A 23,177-nucleotide genomic window follows, 5' to 3' on the forward strand; every position below is an offset into this window, starting at 1 on the left:
CCTTAGTTCATCCCATGCATGGAGGCTGTGAGGTTTGGTGCGTCGAATCGTAGGGGCATTTTCTGCTATTAATTGTTGCGTTTTCCTCTCCGAAAATAATGCATTGTTGTTGGTGCTGTTCGTCGGAATGCCGACATGGAACCTAAATTCAAATATGTGCTTGTTCATGCTGTGTGAGAGAGAGCAGAATTGGTGATCAATGATTGCCATACTCGCACATTTCTTTAGGTAAAATTTTCTTTTGGTTGTCTTCCTACCGCAGCATGGCAAGCAGGGCGGCTTCATGTTTGTGAGAGCTCTAGCGAATTCGGTGCTATAGGCCCTTAAGGTTATTTTTTTATATAAGCCATATGACACAACCATACAGATAAACATTACTAATATAGTATAGAACCGTGAAATTACAATATTAAAATAGTATGAATACCTTAAATATATTGTTGATGAGAAATACTCATAGTCTTTTATAAAAATGAACTTGTACGAGCATTTCTTGAAACCAAATCATCAATGATATTTTGGAGATCAATGTTCCTAGATATTCTTCTTGATGCTGCACATAAATAAGTCATTCAACTTTTCCTGTGACATAGTTGACCTCAAATAGTTCCTGAACCCCTTCCCGCTGATGCCACAGTGACGGAAGTAGTTAAGAGGATTTGATAGGCAACAGTGAAATTTGGATAGCAATCTGCAACCACAATGAACTGAAGAATACCAGGTGCTAACATCATATCAATTGGCAAAGTTATTTGCAACACTTTTAATTCAGAGAAAAAAAATCATAGAAATCAACATCAGACGAATCATCATGAGAAAAGGCTTCCACAAAAATAGTGCAACATTCCTTAAATTGGTATCATCCAAAGAATTCTTAGGCAACATTCTACAACAATTGTTAATTGCGAAGTAAATCAGTAAGACAATAATTGAACAACAACTCCAATAATTAACAAGAAAAAAATCGTGCTTAGCAAAATCACAGTCTTTGCAGTCCAGGCCTATTGCCAAAGCTGGCCCTGATGGCAAGGATGGCGAGTACTATTGAAAAGTAACTTTGTGAAACGGAGTTCAGGGTCCATTCAAATATTTTTGCAGGAGACAAAAGTTTCGAACAGACAGTTCAATTATGTTCAGTTATAAATGCTCAACTGGCGGTTCAGCTTAGAGGGTACTTGTCACCTGCTTCGAGATATTTCCCCTTGCCGTGCCCTACTGCATGTGCAATTTAGCACAGAAAAAAAGTGAGATCAAAATTGATAAACTGCATATTTTGGTTATGCTCAACATTATGTATACTAGCAAGTGCTTGCACGTTGCCTGGATGGCAAATAAATAAATCCAAAATAAAAACACAGAATATTGTCCTTAAATTTTAAACTGTATACATGACCGTAATTAAATACTTACACATGCAATAATTCAAATGTGCAAAGGGTGCCATCTTTTCCTAAATGAGAAACAAAAAAAAGTGTATACCTATTTGCAACACACATCATCATCGCAACTCCTTTTATAACAGGAAATAAAAACAATAATCCTTGTATGTCATGCCACTTTCTACAAAGCTTTACTGTTTAATTTTTCAGCTTGAGAGTTGAGGCTGCTTTATGTAACATCCTAAACATAAATATCAGCTCATTTGAGCTAAAAATGACTTGAACTTGAAATGGGTGCCACCCTTGCACCATGATTTCTTTCACGCCAAATTAAACTTGAGCCATTCCGCCTAAAATTGCTTCTTTGTAGATTTATGTTACCCATTTCTTGTCCTCTAGTTTCCTCTTGTATCTGGCCACTTTGGCCTATACCTTCTCCAGGATGATTGTTTTCTTCAGTTCTTCCTCCTCCATTCACTTCCTGTGGCTTGTCATTTTCTTCTAAATCTTCTCCATTTTGGTCTGGCTGCATTCTAATCATTGTCTTGTGCTTCTCATACAAGTAAATCATTACAGCTATGATAAGGGAAGAAGTTGAGGCAACACCAGTAAGTATGAGTAGGCCCTTAAAACTGTCGACGCTAAGTTTATCTGGATCAGACACAGAGCCCAATGCAGAATCCACACTTTTGCAGTCATTTTGATACCCAACCCATTTTTTCTGAAGTTGCATGATACTGTCTCCCTCTGTTATGTTGAGGATTGCCTTTGAAATGTCTCCAAGTAGAGGAGATCCTTTTGGGAATGCCTGAGAAAGGTAAACATTTTGTTAGCTTGTTGACTCTATCTTGGTTCTTGGGGGTACTTCCATATGCTGATGACTAAAATCAAGGTGAACTGAACTTAGGTGACAGCACATTTGACTTGGTAAAAGATACAATGAACTAGCATAATTAGATTAGATAAAATGATCAATACCATATTTATTTGCATATAGTATTAGGGACCACAGGTTATCATCAACTTTAAGGTTGGTGTGTTCAGATGTATTTGTTAGTATCTCTATTGTTACTCTCATTGGTGAGAGGATGACACTCAAACTTGGGGCAATTTTCTGTTTACTTATCACCAAATGTCATGCCCTTCCCGGGGAGGGTTGGATACATATTTATAGCTGCCTACTAGTCTAAAAGATGCTGTCCTAGAGCATCTCAACAACCTGTCCTAGAGCATCCTAACCACCTGTCCTAGAGCATCCTAACAACCTGTCCTAGATGCTGTCCTAGCAACTAAAAGCTGAAAAACAAGGGTGGGTAGGACACCACAAGACCAAGACCAAACAGCCCAAGACTTATTCCTTCATTCTCCCCCTAAGTCTTGTGCGTCGTCTTGTGAGAAAGTTGAGCCATCCCGATCCGAGAGCGAAGCTCAAGGAACTTGATCCTACCAAGGGGCTTGGTAAGCAGATCCGCAAGCTGGTCCTTGGTGTTGATGTAGCTTGCCTTGATGCTCCCTTCCTCCAAGCAGTCTCGAATGAAGTGGTACCTCACCCGGATGTGCTTGCTCCGTTCATGAAAAACAGGATTCCTTGCCAGGGCCAGAGCGGACTTGCTGTCCACCCTAAGCTCCACTACTCCAGTGTCTCGGCCGAGGAGATCACCGAGCAGTCGAGCAAGCCAGAGTGCCTGGGTCGAAGCAGTGGAAGCCGCTATGTACTCGGCCTCGCAGCTGGATAGGGCCACCACCTGCTGCTTGATCGACTGCCAGCTAACGAGGCACTTGCCGAGGAAGAAGAGAATCCCGCTCGTGCTCTTGCTAGTGTCGATATCGCCGGCGTGGTCGCTGTCGGTGTACCCAATGAACTGTGCCTTTCCAGGGCACCTCGGGTAGTAGAGGCCGTGGTCGAGAGTCCTCGCAACGTAGCGGATGATCCTCTTCACAGCCTGCTGGTGCTCCGTCGTCGGTCGCTGCATGAACCGACTAACGTAGCCGACGGAGAATGCCAAGTCCGGCCGTGTGTGGGTGAGATAGCGAAGGCTCCCCACAAGACGCCGGTACTGCGTAGCGTCCACCTCCTCCGCCGTGCTGGCCCGGCTCAGCTTCAGCCTCTCCTCCATCGGGGTGAGGGCTGGGTTGCAATCGTTGAGCCCAGCGAGCTCAACTACGCGCTTGGCGTAGGCAGTCTGGCGAAGTGTGATCCCGGAGTCATCTTGGTGCACCTCGATCCCCAGATAGAAGGAGAGGGGCCCCAAGTCACTCATCTGGAAAGTGGCCTTCATGTCTTCCTTGAACGCTGCCACCTCCATATCCTTGGTGCCGGTGATCACCAAGTCATCAACATAAACACCCACCAGCAGGGTATTTCCTCCATTTCCCCGCCGGTAGATAGCAGCCTCGTGCAGGCTTGGCTCGAAGCCCATCCTCTTGAGCGTGGAATCCAACTTGGCATTCCACGCCCTCGGTGCCTGCCGCAGGCCGTACAAGGCCTTGTGCAGACGTAGCACCTTGCCCTCCTTGCCGGGGATCGCAAAACCCGGCGGCTGGTGCACGTAAACCTCCTCCTTCAAGTCGCCGTTGAGGAACGCCGACTTGACGTCCATGTGATGGATGCGCCAGCCTTCCTGAGCTGCCAGCGCAAGGAGTCGCACGGATTCCATCCGTGCCACTGGGGCGAAGGCATCGTCGAAGTCGATCCCCTCCTGCTGCACGAAACCACGTGCCACCAAGCGAGCCTTGTGCTTGACGATGACTCCGGCTTCATCCCTCTTCAGCTTGAACACCCACTTAAGAGAGATCGCACGATGACCATGAGGGAGGTCAGCAAGCTCCCAGGTGCGGTTCTCCTTAACCGCGTCCAATTCCGCCTTCATCGCGGCGCGCCATGCCGCGTGTCTCTCGGCCTCTGCGAAGGACCGAGGCTCGCCGTCGTCGCACGCAAAGTGCAACTGTTCCTCCAGGTCATGAGGCACCAGTCCTAGCACTGGCTGGTCGCCGAGGAGGTCCTCCATCGTACGGTACCGCAGGGGCTCTCCATCATGGTAGGCGTCGATGCGCTCCTCATCGTGTGAGAGCGGAGTAGCGAACTGCACCGGGCTGCGCTCGACGTGAGCTGGTGTTGGTGTCGACGTGCCCGGAGGGGTGGCTGGTGGTGTCGGAGTGCGTGGGGTCGCCAACTGTGGTGGTGTCGGCGTAGAGCGCGGCGCAGCCAAAGTCATGGCTCGAGAGCGTGGCGCTGCCGAAGTGGTGGGTGCTGGAGTTGGTGGAGAATCGAAGACTGGGGTAGGCACGCTCGGTGAAGGGGAGCTGCCCACTCCCCCAGCTTCCCTGAAGTGGATGTACTCGACAGTGAAGTCGTCATACGTCGGAGTAGAGCCGTTGTCCACCGTCTTGTCCCATGTCCATCCGTGCCCTTCGTCAAACACCACGTCGCGCACCGTGCGCACACGCTGTGTCGCCGGGTCGAGGATGCGGTAGGCCTTCGAGCCTTCCGTGTAGCCGATGAACACCCCTGGGATGCTCCTGTCGTTGAGCTTGCCGATGTGGCCAAGCTCCTTGGCGAACGCGAGGCAGCCAAAGACTCGCAGGTGGGAGACCGATGGCTTGCGCCCATGCCAAGCCTCGTACGGCGTCCTGCCATCGAGAGCCTTGGTAGGTGAGCGGTTGAGGATGTAGACGGCCGTTACCACCGCCTCCCCCCAGAAGAGAGCCGGCATTCCTCTCTGCTTGAGGAGGGCTCGAGCCATCCCCACAACCGTCTGGTTGCGCCGCTCAACGACGCCGTTCTGCTGTGGGCTGTACGGCGCGGAGTAGTGGCGGTGAATACCTTCATCGGCACAGTACGACGCGAATTCAGCCGCCGTGAATTCGCCGCCGTTGTCGGTGCGCAGGATGCGCAACTTGCGGCCGCACTCCGCCTCCGCAGCAGCCTGCGTGCGCCTAATGGCGTCCGCAGCCTCTCCCTTGCTACCGAGGACCGTCACCCACATGTAGCGAGAGAGGTCGTCGACGAGCAGCAAGAAGAAGCGTCGTCCTCCTGGTGTGGCCGGAGTCACCGGGCCACACAAATCCCCGTGCACGAGCTCGAGCCGCTCCTTGGCTCGGAAGCTCGTCTGATGGGGAAAGGGGAGCCGCCTCTGCTTCGTCAACACACAGACGTCGCAGAACTGCTCCACGTGGTCAAGGCATGGCATGCCTCGCACCATCTCCTTGGTACTGAGCCGCTTCAGGGCCTCGAAGTGGAGATGGCCGAAGCGCTCGTGCCACTGCCACGCCTCGTCGTCCCGGCGGGCGACGAGGCACACGGGTTGTGCTACCTGCACGTTGAGGATGTAGAGTCGGTTGTTGCCTCTGGTTACCTTGACAAGGAGGCGACCACGGCGCTCCCCGATCTTGCGCCGATCCCAAATCCTCATGACTCCGTTCTTGATCACCACGCATGAACCTTTCTCTTCTTCCAGCTGTCCAATACTGATGATGGAGTTCCTCAGCGCGGGGATGTAGTAGACTCCGGTGAGCAGCCTGTGCTCGCCGGACTTGGTGGTGAAGATGACGGAGCCGGTGCCCTTGATATCCACGCCAGAGGCATCCCCAAACTTGACGAAGCCTCGGACGCTGGGATCAAGCTCGGTGAAGAACTCCCGTTGACCGGTCATGTGATGGGTGGCCCCGGTGTCGAGGACCCATCCATCAGTCTTGTCGTTGGAGTCGTCGCCAAGAAGGGCTCGTGCCTTCGGCTCTTCTAGGTGGACGAAAGCCGATGCGGCCGGTGCCGCTGGAGATAGCTCGATGCTTGCGTGTGCCAGGAGCAGGGCTGGTTCTTCCTCCACTTGTGCGGCGTTGGCTTGGCCTTGTCGTGGTTGTCGGCAGTCCTTGGCCCAGTGGCCAGACTTGCCACAGTTGCGGCAGGCGTCGTCTCGCGTCGGCCTGCGATTGCCGGTGGTGCCGCCCTGGACGCCTCCGCGGGCTCCACCCCGGATGCGTCCTCGCAACCTGACCCGGACGCCTCCGCGCCCCTTGTGCAGGTTGCCGCGCTTGCGGCCGCCTACCGAGGAGGACTCCCCCTTTTTCCCATCACCCTGGCAGGCCTCCCACTGCTCCCGAGTGAGATGGAGCTTCCCGCCAATGGTGATGGGCCCGGAGAGGGGCTGTGGCTCATCGCCGTCGACGACCTTGAGGCGACCAATCGCCTCCTCGATCGTCATCGTGGAGAGGTCCAGCAGAGACTCGATGGAGCGGGCAATCTGCTTATACTTCTCTGGGATGCAGCGGAAGAGCTTCTCGACAGCTCTCTCCTCGTTGTAGGTGTCGTCGCCGTACTGCACCATCTTCTGCAACAGAGTGTTGAGACGGAGGGCAAAATCATCGATGTCCTCACCTGGCTTGAAGGCCAGGTTCTCCCACTCCTTGCGGAGTGCTTGCAGCGTGCTCTTGCGGGCGCGATCGCTGCCGATGCGTGCCGCAGCGATGGCATCCCAGGCCTCCTTGGCAGTCCGCTTTTGCGAAAGGGAAAACTGCATCTCGGATGGAACTGCAGCGATGAGGGCGTCTAGCGCCCGTCGGTCTTCATCGTAGTCGACGTCGCCATACCGAACTGCCTCCCACATGTGCCGCACCTGGAGCCTCACCCTCATCACCGCGGCCCACTCGATGTAGTTGGTCTTGGTGAGGGTAGGCCACCCACCACCGGGACCAAAGTCCCTGACCACCGCTTGGATGCCGTGGTAGCCATGGCGCCGGTCAGGGGAGGGAGAGTCGCGCTGCCTGTGAGGGCTGCGCTCTCCGTAGATCCGGCCGCCATCACCGGGAGGGTAGCCGCCGCGGCGTGTGTTCTCTGGGTTGCCGCCGGCACGCCTGCGCCCATCTGGGCTACCGTTGCCGCACGCGCCCTCGCTTGGGGCGCCGTCGGCGGATGCGTGGTCCCCTGGACCGCCGCCGCCATGGGGGTGGGCTGCTACCCACCGTATTGTCCGCTCCCGCACCCTTCCTCTCGCCAGCTCCTCAAGGTCCCTGTCGGCGGTGATGTCGCCGACGATGGAGCCGTTGATGCTGCTACGCAAGGTCTCAACCTCAGCCTCCGCCGCACGTGCTGCATCTTCCGCCTCCTCCGCTTCTGCCTCCGCCCTGATCGCCGCCAACTCCGCTGCTGCCAGCCTTGCTGCCCTTGCTGCTGCTGCTGCGGTCTGTGCCGCTGCTCGCCTGCGCTCTTGCGCTGCAGCGAGTTCGGCGTCCTGCTGACGTCGTGTGCTCGAGGCGCCCGAACGCCGAGACTGTCCGTCGGACATGGCGCGCCTCCGGGGGGCTGCTACGTGGAGAAGGGAAGGGGAAAGGGGAAGGAGGAGCAGCCGGTGGTGCTGCTGTTGATGGTGGCTGAGTGCTCACTCGAGCTTGGGAAGGGGAGGAGCAAGAGATGTTCAACCTACAGGAAAGTGTGGCTCTGATACCAGATGTTAGTATCTCTATTGTTACTCTCATTGGTGAGAGGATGACACTCAAACTTGGGGCAATTTTCTGTTTACTTATCACCAAATGTCATGCCCTTCTCGGGGAGGGTTGGATACATATTTATAGCTGCCTACTAGTCTAAAAGATGCTGTCCTAGAGCATCTCAACAACCTGTCCTAGAGCATCCTAACCACCTGTCCTAGAGCATCCTAACAACCTGTCCTAGATGCTGTCCTAGCAACTAAAAGCTGAAAAACAAGGGTGGGTAGGACACCACAAGACCAAGACCAAACAGCCCAAGACTTATTCCTTCAGTATTATGTTACCTAAACTTTCCATTTTGTTGCTTTTGTATTTCTACCCACTTACCCCAAAATTCGGTTGTTTATACGAGCTTGCTATCTTAGGTGATTTCACTCAAAAGTTGACTTTTCCCCTATTATTTCCTTAGAAACACATGGTAGTTCTCTAGTTTTTGTTCCCTATGGTCATAAATATTTAATGTTTAGGACAAGATTTGGTAAGTTATTAGATCTTACAAACCAAAAATTAAGTTTGAAAAGGTTTGACTGAATCATGTCCTTAGTGTTAAATATTTTTGACTGGAGGGAGTATATATATGATCTACGTAATTGGATATATAGTTTTACATATTCACTGAAAAGCACAACCAATTGAATTTAGTGTACAGTGACACTCAAACCCTATGCTTCAGAGTAATTGGATTCCTCATTGTTTAGTTTGTGTGCTATTTCTAATTTCCTTGGTATTTCTGTGAAATCGTGCATATAATTAACCTTCCAAAAAAGTTTATTATGTTATTTCAAATTATTACCCTCAATTTATACTTAGGCATGAAAGGCAGCATCTATAGTCTATATATGTATTTCAACAAACTAGATTGACTAATTGACTGAAGAGTTATGGTCCAAACATGAACATAAATAAAATTACTTACATATCCAAAACCTGCTGTCTTATAAAATGGTCCAACCATTGTGTACTCTTTGCAGTGCTTGGCAAGAAACAATTTGATGTATGGGACTTCATGCACGAAGGCAGCAATACCACCATTGTTGCTTCCTTTTGATAATGCATTGTAAAAATCATCAGGGGTATCATATGCCTTGATCTTCGATGTGTTAAAATTAAGATCTTCTAAAAGATTTTTGACAAAGGAACCATCGTGGTACCCTACATTTAGCCCACTTTTTCGAACTTCATCAATACTGCTTATAGTTGGTTTTAGCTGTTCTACAGTCAACATTGTTGCCAAGTTTGCAGTGTAACCTGACGAAAGCACAAGGAAGAAAAACACCCATACAATCAAAACTATCCGAGATAGGATGCGCTCCACTCTTTCATCTGAAATTTTTTATAAAGAAGTATACTGTTATGTTCAGTCATATCAACCAAAAATCACAAACTATGGCATATTGATCATATTTAACATTTTTCATGCATGGAGAACCATTCAAGAAACTAAACTACTAGATTCATGTTTCCTATTCCATCTATCCCAAAATAGCTATCTTTAGATTCATAGGCTCTGTCCAGATTCATAGCTAAAGGTAGCTATATTTTGGGACTGGGGTAGTAAACAAGGTAGTAATACCAAATGCTTTTTATTTTTTTAAATGCAGATCAGTCAGTTTGATATTTCATGAACTATTTATACTTCTTTTTATAAAGGACTGAGCTTCTGGGATAAGTGTACTTAACTATCTCCAAATAGGGAGAAGAATATCACAATCCCAATCTTCCTGGGAATTGGTTCACGGACATTTCTTTTCTTGCCTAGAAGCTCCAATAACCATACAACAGACCCTGTGTAGACAAACATTATGATGGTTGCAAACCACAGGTTACGTGACAGTGGTTGCAGGAAAATCCATGTTTTGTCTACTATCCCCTTGGATGGAACGATCATTGCCACTCCTGATTCTGTGTATGGTACAGTGAAGTCAACATAGGCCATTCTGCTATACCTGATTGTTATGTCTCCAATGGCCACGTCATATTTCTGTAAGGGCACCAAAGATAATTGCTTACTGATCAGGCAAAAAAACAACTAGTTCAAATTATCTAAGAGATTTTTAGTTTCTTTTAATAGATGTTGTTACTATATTAAGGTACAAATTGGTACTCGAGCTAACTGAGAAGAGCACCTAACTATATCATATGTTATTCCTATCTGCAGCTGTCGTATATGCTCTGATATATATCATGAATTGCGGTTTTCTTACAAACTGAATGTTGAACAGCTTAAGCATTAATGTTCTTAGTACCTTAAGATAAACTTGGTAAACAAAATCATCATAACTTCCGGTACTTGTATCCCGGCTTGTGTCAAATGCTACATATTCATAAGGTAGTGCATAAGGAAGTCTTTTTACTGCCTCTTCAAATATGTCGATTGAGAAGCCACTTGCTTTAATTACACCTGTGATGGGATCCCTTTCATTCGTCATATATTCCTTGTATGCACTTTTGTGAACTCCAACCTTAAGTTTCTTTCCACTTACAGGGATTTCCCATCCTTTTGGAATTTCTGTTGAATTTCCTGGCCATGTCACAGGGTTTAAGTCAGAAACTGAGCCAGCAGACTGCATTCTTGACTTTCCAAGATTTAACTGTCGCAACATACCATTTCCTTCATTCCAAAACCCGATATCTTTCCACCCTTTCCCAAATACATTTATTATGCTAAATGTGGACACTTGCAGCTGTCTGTTTGAAAGGTCAAAATAGCCACTCTTACCGCTGAATTTATTTTTCAAGATGACCTTTAGGAGTTCTGGGCCATAGACAGAAGTTCCCATGTTTTCCAAGCTTGTTGAGTTTCTTGCAACTGATGGTTTTTGAAATGATGTTCTCGTCTTAACCCCCACATTTTCAACTGCTTGGGCAACTGCCCATATAGTATCATAGCCCCACAGTCCAAATATACTTGGTTTCAGCGGTGGATCATTTGGGTTATCAATTTGGAATCTTCTGGTCCATCTTATGGTGAAGCTATCAAGTTCTGATTTATTAACATAGAACTGGATACCCAAGGCACCATTCATTGCCTCCACAACTGAAGTGTTCATGGAGTCTATGATATTGGTTATTCCATCTGTCATGATCCACACAAATCCTTTGCTCATCATGCCAACCTCTTTTGCCTTTGTGAAGAGGGATGCAGCCAAAGTAGATGACATATGCACAATAAAGACCCTTGTTTGCATTGTCATGAGCTTATATAGTTCTTCCCTAATTTCATCGGTAGTTGCTGACAGAGGGATAACACTGCGATAGGGAACAAGAGCATCGATGTCATGGAGAGCATCTGCGAGATATGGTATGATACCTCTACCATAGTCACTGTCTTCATAAATTGGAACTACCTCTCTCCAACCATAGGTCTTGATTAGGCTGGCAATACTTTGTACTTGTGCAGAGTCATTCAACGTTGCACGAACGAAATAAGGAAGACTGGCAGAGTAAAGAGATGGGCTTGTTGCTGTGAAGGAGATTACAGGGACCTGACTTCTGTTTCCAAGATCTGATAGAAATGAAGCTTGTGAGGATTTCTGAGGGCCTATGATAATTTGTACATTGTGATTCTCCAGAAGGTCAAGAGCTGCAATCAACAATGCAATTAAAGATTATACATGCAGGAAAATGTGCTGATCCCCTAAAAAAGAAAAGAAAGAAATTCCTAGATTAGGGTGGCAATGCATTTCTCATGCGCTGGAAGATTGAGATGGGCTGGTAAATAGTGAAGGAAAGATTGGCCCAGGTGTTTTTTCTTTTTATTTCGGTTATGAAATTCTGTGGGACCAATGAGAAATGCATTGCCACCCTGGAATTACAGTTCTCTGGGACCAATGACGGCTTCTGCATTATAATTCCCCATCAGATCAAGGACCATGGAATTGCATACAAGTACAAACTTTTGTCAAAGATTGTACAGAGAAATCTCAACTACTTGGAACCCAATCTTTGGTTAGGAGCAAGACTACCTTCTCCTTAAAATGGGGGAACATAACGTACAAACGCAAGGCTGACAAAAGCATCATATATCCAAACAGCACATGTTGTGAAATTGTTTTATGTAGTACCTGTAATGCATAAGTGAAACGTGCACATGACAAAGGCTCAAAATATCTACCTTGAGGTGCAGCTTACACAAAATCAGTCATGGAAACCCAAATCATGCTGACTTTCTATGCTGTATAGTGGACTTTGGTGGCAATAAAGCTGTTTGTCATCAAGAGGAGAATGATGATGCCATATGCTGTCTACAGATGCTAAGATTGATGCTTTACTCTACATGTTATCTTTATCTGGCAAGCTTGAGGTATGAAGAACTGTTTGCACTTGTGTTTAGTTATATAGGGTGATTCAGAGTTTGAGTCGTCAGATTAGAATCATGAGTTTTGTTAACTGTATGTAGAAAACATTACTTGAACTTACCGATTTCCTGAAAAAATGATTCGATATTCAAGGGGTTCACTGTTTTCAACTTTACAACCTTTTGACTTTCTGTTGATTAGTTGGTGCTTAAATTATTCTTCCGAACCATGGTTGATGTTTGTGCACAATAGCTATGGCTAGTTGACCCCATTAAAATAGTGTAGCTTCAATGAAATTAACCTGCTTGCTTTTGGATGCAAGCATCCTGTGCAGTCAAGTTGTTTTCTCAAAGTCAATCACTTGTATTTTAATCTTTCTGTTCGTTGTGAGTGATTCAATGCAATGTTGTCTGATCGGCCAATCAGACCTGATCGCCATGGCACCGATCAGGTCGATCAGGACGATTAATCGTCGATCAGCCCGATTAATCGAGGCTGATCGGAACAGTAGTGCGGTATATTTACTGGAACATAATAATTCTATATACTATTTAATGTATACCATAATATGCAACAATAGAGATATTATTTGAGGGTTAGATGGTACTTACCTTTGAGAGAAAGAAACCCTACAAATAACGGGCCGGCCCAACTAAAATTCTAAGTGACAAGATTTTTCAGGCTGTCCCAAAACATTCTGATCGTTTGGAGCATCTGATCGGCCGATTGATCGCCCCTGATCGCCGATTAATCGGACGATCGGAAACCTGATCGGCCTGATCGTTTAGAATGCCCTGATTGAGGTCGGGGGACTGATCAGCCCGATTAATCGCGATTAATCGCAATTAATCGGACGATCAGATAACATTGATTCAATGTTGACTTGACTGCAGTAGTTAAATGGTCAGTTATATGATATCTGTTTCTCAGGTGGCATTTGATTTTTTTTGTCATTCTCAGAATTCATGTTGTTGTTAGCAGAAAGCTCCCCAGCCAGTGTGAATTTTTTGTCTCTGAAGGTACAAAGTAAAATTCAGAAGAAAAATGCAGTAGGTCAAATGGTTCCTCTCAATTATTACTTAGTTTATTTTGAACTGGGATATCTTATTTTTCTTACTTCAAGATGAATACCTGAAAGGCATGTACTAGATTAAGAAACGATTTAAATGGCGGGCAGCCCAGCTAGTGCAAGAGAATGAGGATGGGTTACTTATTTGTTAAGCTGCATCTATGCATCGATGCATGGTAGGCCCTTCCACAGAAGGAAAATCCATGGGTCATGAGGGGCAAAAGAAAATTGTTAGCTGGGCATCCAATTTGCAGAACATTTAATTATGGGTGTTGAAATTTGAACCAAGTTACTTTAAACTATATGGTAACTAGCTGGCTAACATGTTTACAATTGAGCAGCAAAAGTTAGTTGGTATTTGGTCTAGAGGAAGGTTTGTCCTTGAGTACTGCCTCATCTAACAACCGGTTTAGTACTACAATGCTTTTAGCCTTTTACCAATTGTGACTAGCTCATTGGACAATGGGCATGAACTGTCAAAATGTATAGTGTAACTGTGAGAACATGCAAGATAGAATAAATTATGGTGTATAATGTAATTTGTCCTTTGGTGACAACTAGCATATTGACTTTATAAAAATGGCACACATATTAAGATAAAAGGCTACATAGATTCTTGCAAAAACAATAATATTTATCTTGCAGAAGCATATTGTGAAGAAAGCTAGTGATTGAAAGTGTATCTTGGAGCCAACAAAATAGAAAAAAATATCTACATGTCAGCTCAGAAAATAAAAAAAATAAAACCAACCATATTGCAACATGAATGTTCTATAAGACTGAAGAACATTACCTGCTGATGCAGCTTGGACATTATTACTTTCGGAATCCCTGATGTGGAGAGCTATCTTTGTGCTGTAGTTTCTGTGTGCCACATAGAAATCATCCATCGCCATCAAGATGCTGGTCCGTGCTATTTTCCCCACCAAGGACTGCAAGTCAAGGATCACTCCAACTGGGAACCCATCTGCTCCTCCATTCCTGGTAGCATTTTGGGCTACACCGAAATGGAAGGAGAGTAGGAGGAACATGATGATCTGAGGTGCTCTCTCCATTACCAGTGATGTGCAAGGTTTTTGAAGGACTTTGCCCCCCCCCCCCCCCCCCCCCAAGAAAGGACCAGATCCTGCACTCTTATAAGGCTAGAGGTTTGATGAATTCACATAGAAAGTCTAGCTTAAACTTGGCGCTGTCACATAATGTAGTGCATATGGTGTTATTTTACTCCATTATTTCATTTGTGTTTTTGGAATCCTGAAGGTCAAATCATATACTTAATTCATGGAGTACTATAGTTCGAGCCAATAGCTCTTTGCACAGATGCAAGCAATCTTTCACTTGGATCACTTGATCAGGCTGCGTTCGGGGGAGAGGGTTATGCAAGTTTCGGGGCACTTGCCTTGTTTACTGAAGAAACTGATTTGTGCAGGAGGAACCTGTGGCTTATTTAAAAGCCAATCGCTGGGCGTCCATCAGGAACTGCTTTCAGCTCATAAACCAGTGGATTTGACGATGGGATTTGTCCCCAGTGAAATGCGCGTGTTGACATTCCAGGAAGGGATGTTTCATGTTTTGGGAAATATATTTTGGGCAGCGACTTTTGCAAGTGATGTTGATGCAAGTATCGCGTTTAGAAAAGAAACGTTGATGTAAAGATTCTGTCAAGAGAATTGGACAATGATTGTAGGTAGCTGAATCTAAAATTTATTTCCTGGCAAAGATTGATTCACTTTATACAATATCTATCATTCTTTTTTCTCTCTTTTAAATGGTCCTACAATATCTATCGATCTGGAGTTGTTTGCTGTTCCTTCATCAGTTAACTGGGAAACGAGAACAGCGTTGATTATTGAAACGTTTGCTTGATTAGCTTGGCTTCTATCGGTATCGTATGGGATTTACCCTTCTTTTAAGTATAACTTAATATCTGTATTAGTTAATGTAGCTATTATGTATGAAAACAGAGTAATACGAAAGGACACATTATCTATCGGTTACAATGACCTAAATAACACCTTAAAGTACTGAGTTCAAATCTTCAAATAAACAGATTTCAAATGGGAGCTTTTACTAGTCAAGGTGAAAGTTGCAAGGTAGATCGCTCAGCAAGTTGGCAGTGACAGGAACAGTACAAACTTTCAGTTTTCATTTGCAGCTCATTGGCTGCCAAGTTCTCATGATCTGCCTCTTGCAAGCAGGACGAAAGGGGCCGGTCGAAGAAATTTTCCCCGAGAAGAGGAAGCGCGTGTTGACATAAGACATCGCCGGTGACCGCGGTGAGCCATACGTGACATTTTTTTCGAGTAAAGTTTGCTACAGGACATTTATGTAATTTGTTGGTGAACATAACAAATATGTGATGTGTCTAGAGGAGATATAAAAAAACCAGTAATTTGTTAAGGACTCTATAATCATTATTTTATTATTTTCAGACCTATCGGAGAGAGAAACAACATTAAAACAACAAATTTGCCTCTCCCACAACCACAAGTTACCTGGGCGCCCCGGAGTATATGTTGTAGTTTTTCAATTTTCAAAAAAAAAATCAGAATTTTAAAATTCTCCCAAAATAAAAAAATCCAATTTTTGGAATTACACGTTATGCAGCTCTTTATCTACCATCGCCCCAAGTAAGTTGTTACTAGTTTTTTTCTTTAAAAAATAAAATTTTAAATTTGTGTCAATTTTTTTAAAAAATTATAATTACATATTACGCAACCCTGAATTTACCATCACTCCAAGTACGTTGCTACCAGTTTTTCATTTTTTCATTTTCCCCATTTTTTTTAAAAAAATAATAGTACATTATGCACCTTTCAATATTCCATGACTCTAAGTACGTTGTTAACATACACCCTAATTTATCTCCAATCCAAAACCAGGTTAGATCTTATAATTGTTGTGATGCCCAGAGGCAAATTACCTATTTTTGAAGATGCCATCTAGAAATAGCACGTTTTTACTATATCCATTAGTAAATTACATAAACTGTAAGTATTCTGTAGCAAAATTTACCTGTTTTTATTTGATAAAGAATTTGGAGATTTGAAGTTTTCAATGTCAATGCAAAGCTGGATTCTTATTGGGTACAATTCCCATCTGCTCAGGATCAATTCTGTAATTCTGGTGTGGACAAATTTTCATTTCAATTTTGACATGGGACTAGCTATATTTATGGCGCCACATTTTTTCACCAAAAAACTGTCAAAAAATTTTATAGGATGTAATTGTCTTACATTTACATATTAAATTCAGAAACTTACGACATAATTATATTGTAAATTTCAACAATTACATTATAATTTTTCTAACACACATTATACAAGAGAACAAGGACTAAACTGATTAATAACCTACTTAAACGATAATATAGGACAGATAAAAACTTACATACATGTAAGAGAGCTATCAACCACATAGGAAAAATAGTGATAGAAATTAAATGAAAAATGTGGCTCCATTTTTATATTTTCATCAAAACCGTCTTGACATATTGCATGCCCTTGTGCAGACTCCAGAATCCAGATTTTTTTTCCCTCTAGTTTTGGGCCGGGCCCTTGACGCACCAAGCCCCCGTCCAGTCTTTGGGCCCAAGGCCCACTAACTCCCGGGCTCTCACCGTGAAATTGGGCCCACTATACCGAGAAATGGGAGGCCCACATCCTGACCTGTCTCGCACGTGGGCCCGGCCGGCGGCCACCTCGGCCCCGTCCCCGTGCCGCCGCCGCCACCGTCGCTGGAGGAGGGGATGCTCATCTCTCCGGGAGAAACTGGTGGGTGGTGTTTCAGGTTTTGGGCTTCAGAGATCTGGCATGTCCGCGTGTTACCGCGGCTGTCGAGGATGGGGTGGTGAAGCTGCGGGGCGGAACTTCCGCCGGCGGCAGCGGCGGCGGAGGGGATGTTGCCGGCGATCAGGCGGCGGGGCTGTCGGCTACTCATGAGGGGACGCACGCAGGTGGCGTCATCCGTGGCAAGGAGCGAGAAGGTTCCGCTCGCGCGCCTGGGTGAGCGTCTCTCCTCTACTCAAGAGATTTTTACAGCACGCTCGGTGTTTGGCCGTTGATGAAAATACTATCTCTGATTGTTTTTTTTTTGTTTTCTAGAGCGAACAATGGTTTATCTCGGTCTAACACCTGCGCAATGTAGATTTTTCAGTTGACATGCACATTAGATTATCGGAAATGCGAGCATGAACCTGCAGACAAGAGGTGGCTGGGCATATTGTTGGAGACATGAAAAAGCTGAATTAGTAGTTATCATTGTGGTGCTAGCCATTGCTCGATGTTCAGTGAGATGCAAAATCCGGACTTGTTTGGACCCCTGAAGCTGGGGTTATCTCTATGGAAATTTCTCGCTCTTGCTGACGGTGACAGGCATATTCATCTGAATCATCTGGCACGGCCAGCTGCAGGTTGTGGGTCTGGTTGGAGCCTGTTGCCCTTCCTTGATTTTGTTCATTTATTTGAACTGTTTCGTATTCTTTCTGAGCCTGGTCACGACGTATGCTGTTCCTTATCCTGTGCTTATTCTTGTAGAGAGTCATCACCAGGGCTATTAACAGCGCTGAGGTTGAAGCAACTCCTGTGACAAGAAAGAGTCCTGAAAAGCTGTTGAAGTTTAGACTGCTTGACCCGATGATATTGCCATCATTCTGACAGGCATGTTGGTCCCCAATCCATTTGTTTTCTATATGAATTATAGAATCTCCTTCTGTTATGTTGAGGATTGCCCTTGAGAAGTCGTAAACAAGTGGGGATCGTTTGGGAAATGCCTAGACAAGAAATTGAACTGATATAGTTATGTATGAAACTAATAAATAATTAAGCACTTGCTCATGAGAAAAAAGAACTAGTACACACTCAACTTTAGGTCTAAACATATAGCTAGTCTTTTGAAAGGTGAACATTCTAGGATTCTCCGTAATAACCAAGAAAATGTGTTTTAAAGTAAATAAATTGCTCTCTAAAAAAGAGCTAAATAAATTGCTTGATATATACGTGCAGTTAGTTTTTCCAAAGACAAGCCTGTGCACTGTGGTTTATAGTTTTTCTTCATGAGCAAAGTAAACCACACATTAGGGGCAATATCAAACTAGAGAAAGAGATTGAATGAAAAACAGGAAAAATGTCTAGAGGAGTGTTATAGAATGCATTTTTGAATTCAACTGACATTACAAGGAACAGAAAAACACCATGGATAATAGTCTTTCTATCTTCCTCTCTTTTAAGGAAATAATTTTTTTCTTATTCTTATATTGATCAAATCACAAATTTGAAACTTTGTAGATAATATATCAATCCACTACTTATAACTATTTGAGCACGTGAGATAATTTAGAAGTTACAGCCTCCATGCCAATTCTGTTTGCAACAAGAAGAAATATGAGTTAATCACAAGTTACTACAATTCCCAACTCATAAAGTCATAAGTACACACTACTTACAGCATTATCCAATAGTGAATGATACTTACTATAGTTGACTAGCAGTAAATCTGTTCAAGTTACAATATGACTTTTAATAGTCACGTACTTCTTGTTGTGGTAAATGATTATGGAGAATGATGGGTTCCATACCACGCATTATACTGCTTAGAGTCCCAAGTTTGTTATTATCTTAAATTTTATTATGCATGCCTCTGTTTGCAAATGTTATGTATGTTTTGATAAGCATATATTAATTAGGATTTTCGTACTTCAGAGGTATGTGCTGGACAAAATCTGTAGCAGTTAACTTACAAAGCCAAAGCCTTCAGATTTGTAAATTGGTCCAACCATCGTGTACCCTTTGCAATGCTTTGAAAGAAATATTTTGATGTATGGAACTTCATGTACGACTGCAGCAATACCTCCATTTTGGCTCCCTTTAGCAAGTGCATCAGCAAAGTCATCTGGGTTGTCATATGCCCTCATTTTTGTTCTGTCAAAACCAAGTTCTTTTAATAGATCGAACAAATAAGAACCATTATGATACCCTAGATATTCCCCGTTTTTAAGTAGTTCATGAATGTCAGTTACAGTGGGTTGAAGCTGTTGCACAGTTAGTATTGAAGATAGATTGGCAGTATAGCTTGATGTAATCACGAGAAGCACAAAGACCCATACAATGACAACCAATCTAGACAAAATACTGTCCAGCCTTTCCCCTGCAAAATGGCGAACGTTCATATTTAAGAACTTCAAATAAACATTGATGCTGAATTTACTCTTATTACAGTAGTATCTTTTGTTTGTTAAAGACTGGAATTGCAGATTAAATTTACTTTTTTTAGCTTTTTATCACTCTAATTTTATAGTGTATAATTCAGATTTATCTTGCCTTTAACCAGAGTAGAATCTGTCACCGAGAAATTCCTAAAGGCTAAAGCATTGGGTTAAAGAATTAAATGTGGAAAATGCATTTATTTTAATGTAAATAAGAAAAACCTAATATCATCACTCACTATCTGCAAAGAAGGAGAAATATATTGCTATTCCAAGCTGGTGTAAGAATGAACCAGTCAGTTCAGCATTATTGATTCGTCGCTCCAATAGCCATATTACAGTTGCTGTGTAGATGAAGAAGGCAATGCTTCCAAACCACAACCCACTAGTTAATGGCTTCAAGAAAACCCATGTATTCTTATCCCTGTTGTCCTTGACTGGCACAATCATTGCCACTCCAGATTCAGTATAAGGGTGTGTAAAATCGACATATGAAGTTCTATTGTACCTGATGGTTATATCCCCAATTGCTGCATCATATACCTGCAAGGCTTTTTATTTTTCAACTTCAGTTCCTCTATGATGATTTGGGAAAATTATAGAAAAATGCCAATAGTTACACCATGCTAATCTATCCTTGCCTGAAAAAACATTTGCCCTTGAGGGGATACCAAGAGGTACCACACTAGAAAACACAAAAAAGACAATTGGAAAGGAACAGTACCACACTATATGTTTGAGCGTACATCTAACCAATCCGTACTTGTACATAAAATAAGGAAAAGTTAATGCCTTAATTTTTACATGGTTTGCTCATGTTTATTATATGAGATATACCCATCTACTATAAATTTCATTTCAGAATGTGTATTGTCAAGTTTCAAAGCTCTGACCACTAATATACGCAAAACAATTTCGATTTGTCAAATGGGAATACTATAGTGGATTTGTTATCAAAAGCACTCTCACATCATTATGTTTTATATACTCTTGACAAATATATAAATAAAAAATGATCAATGCTGCATACAGTAGACTTTGTTAATGCCCAATATGGTACAATATGGTGGAAAATGATGCCTAAACATCTCCAAACTACTACATAAAAAAATCACTTCAACTGTTCCAGTGCGATGGACGCAATTTTGCCAAAAAAAGAAATTATTTAATTTACTATATTAAAATTTTCAAGTGGCATAGTGCACTACCAATTTCTTGACAAACAAGAATATTTTTTGACAAATGAAAATCAAATTTACTTACCCCAAGATGAACTTGGTAGACAAAATCATTATAGCTCCCAGAGTTTACTCCTTGTCCATCATCAAATGCTACATATTCATAAGGTATTGCATATGAAAGTCTCCTTAACGCCTCTTCAAACACATCAATTGCATACCCAGAGGCTGTAATTTCATTGGTGGCAGGATTCCTTTCCACCTTCATAAGCTCAGGATATCCACTTGTCCGTACACCTACACGAAGTTTTTTCCCAGTAGTGGGAATTTGCCATCCTTTAGGCACCGTATATACTTCGCCTGGCCACATCACTTGATAAAGATCAGGCATAGAGTTTATGTTTGTTGTTTTTGAACTATTTTCGTTTGTTTGCCTGAATATTCCCCCTTTTGCTGTCCAAAGGCCTATTTCTTTTGGCCTGCTTCCAACCACATTAATTATCTGGAATGTGGAAAATTCCAGCTGCCTCTTACTAAGGTCAAAGTCACCACTTAGGCCTCTGAACCTGCTATGTAAGATTGAGTCTAAGAGTTTTGGACCAATTGTAGAAATTCCCAGAGTTCCCAAACTTGTTGAGTTCTTTGTATCTTTCTGCTTTTTAAATATGGCTTCAGCCATTCTTACCTTTTCTGCTGCTTGTGCTAAGGCCCAAATAGTATCATAACCCCAAAGCCCAAAAATGGTTAGTTGCGATGGTGGATCATTTGGGTACTCTTGTTTGAACCTCTTATTCCATCTTGTAGTGAACTCATGAAGTTCCTTCGATGTGGGCACACAGAATCTGACACCAATTGCACCATTCATTTCCTCAAGAATTAAAGGGCTTAGCGAATCAACAATATTCGAAATGCCATCCGTCAAGATCCATGCATAACCTTTGCTCATCATTCCTAAGTCCTTAGCCTTTTTGAACAGAACAGAGGCAATGTTTGATGACATATGAACAATATAGACTCTAGTCTGCATTGTCATTAGCTTGTAGAGCTCTTTCTCAAGTTGGTCAGTAGTTGCTGATGCAGATATTGCACTCCGGTAAGGTATAAATGCTCCAAATTCTTGGAGAGCATCAGCCAGGTATGGTATGATGCCCCTACCATAGTCCGTATCCTCATAAATGGGTACCACTTCCCTCCAGCCATAGGCCTTAATGAGGGCTGCAATAGAATTCACCTGAGCAACATCACTTAATGTTGCACGCACAAAATATGGCACATTGATGGATGAAAGATTAGGGTCTGTTGCAGTGAAGGAGATAACTGGGACTTGGCTCTTGTTCCCAAGATCAGACACAAACTTTGCCTCTGAAGACTTTTGTGGGCCAACAATAGCTCTTATGTTGTAATTTTCCAGCATGTCAATTGCTTTGCAAGGGAATAGGAAAACAATTAATTTTAAAAACATCGCATTGGCATACATTGTGGTCACATCTAAGTATCTTAGTGCAAGTAGAGGTGTTATTCAGCTAGAACTAGTTGTGTTAGAATATAATTGGCTATGCTATATAATCAATTCTTATGATAGTGGTGTAATCACAACTTTGGCCACATTGTAGCAAAACAGAGAGCTTGCTCTACATAGATTAGCTATTGGGCATGAGGCTTTGTATTTCCTCCAAAATTGAAGGAGTTTCTAACAAATGAGAATGCATAACAGAGGACGTATTTGTAAAAAAACAGTGGCATAAACTTAAATTCAATAACTCAAGCTTGAAGGCCTGATTTTTACTTGCATACAGACAATGGAGTTGTCATGGGATTCTGGATCTTAAGTTAGCTTAAATTTGTCATTTTTCATTATAAAGTTCTAAAATAAATGCACATAATACTCTGAAGATTTTTATCAGCTATAAAAAAGAAAAGCGTGAAAGAAAAAACTATTTAAATGAAAAACATGTGTTTCAGTTCTCTTTTATCATTTTCCCTCAACTACTTAATTTAAAGCAATTACAGATCTATAAAATTTGGGAGTTCCCTTAAGTCCAAAGAAAGAGCTTCTGTATAGGAGTTCACCACATTATGATGCGATGATCCAAATTTTGACATCTTTTAGTAACAGTTTCCAGATTGTATAGCATACCTTCTGCTGCAGCTTGGATGTCATCTCCATTGGAATTTCTGATGTGGAGAACCAGCTTTGTCTTGAAGTTCCTGTGGACTGCATAGAAATCTTCCACAGCCATCAAAATGCTGGTACGTGCTATTTTCCCTACAAGGGACTTCAGGTGGAGGATCACTCCAACATTCAGTGTAGTTGCTCCATTTTCTGTGATATTTTGAGCAACAGTCAGGCTGAGGAGCAAGAATAAGAATGCAGCTCTCCCAGCTGCTCTCTCCATCCCCGTACTGTTATGGCCCTACTGATTTACTGAGTACTGAATCTATGGTGCCATGCAGTCTTATAGCACTGATTTCCCATTATTCTGACATGGTCAGATTGCAAATGATATCCTCTGTTTCTGAGCTAAAACTATAAGATTCCTTCTTATTTCTTTGGCAAGAAGCCAACCT

General features: G+C 43.4%; 2 protein-coding genes across 2 annotated transcripts; both read right to left on the reverse strand.

Moving 5' to 3' along the window:
• Positions 1–1,647: 1,647 nt before the first annotated feature.
• LOC102714493 (glutamate receptor 2.8-like) lies at positions 1,648–14,284 on the reverse strand. The gene is made up of 5 exons (XM_006661193.3): positions 14,023–14,284; positions 10,109–11,445; positions 9,543–9,843; positions 8,779–9,185; positions 1,648–2,187 (listed from the first exon to the last, which is right to left on the reverse strand). The coding sequence occupies exons 1-5, from the start codon at positions 14,282–14,284 to the stop codon at positions 1,648–1,650; spliced, it is 2,847 nt and encodes a 948-aa protein (XP_006661256.2).
• Positions 14,285–17,496: 3,212 nt separating this feature from the next.
• LOC102720734 (glutamate receptor 2.8-like) lies at positions 17,497–23,005 on the reverse strand. The gene is given in 5 exon segments (XM_040527332.1): positions 17,497–18,000; positions 18,967–19,373; positions 19,671–19,982; positions 20,691–22,031; positions 22,747–23,005. Coding segments are annotated over 5 exon segments (2,823 nt in total).
• Positions 23,006–23,177: the final 172 nt, after the last annotated feature.

Source organism: Oryza brachyantha, chromosome 9, assembly GCF_000231095.2.
Source record: "Oryza brachyantha chromosome 9, ObraRS2, whole genome shotgun sequence".
NCBI lineage: Eukaryota > Viridiplantae > Streptophyta > Magnoliopsida > Poales > Poaceae > Oryza > Oryza brachyantha.

Bases quoted from the DNA above. Each gene is read 5' to 3' on its own strand.
- LOC102714493 (XM_006661193.3), bottom strand. From the start codon at position 14,284: ATGGAGAGAGCACCTCAGATCATCATGTTCCTCCTACTCTCCTTCCAT. The intron at 11,446-14,022 runs GTAATGTTCTTC...TGTTGATTGCAG, and splicing joins TGTCCAAGCTGCATCAGCAG to CTCTTGACCTTCTGGAGAAT. The intron at 9,186-9,542 runs GTTAAGTACACT...AAAAAATTTCAG, and splicing joins CTTCTCCCTATTTGGAGATA to ATGAAAGAGTGGAGCGCATC.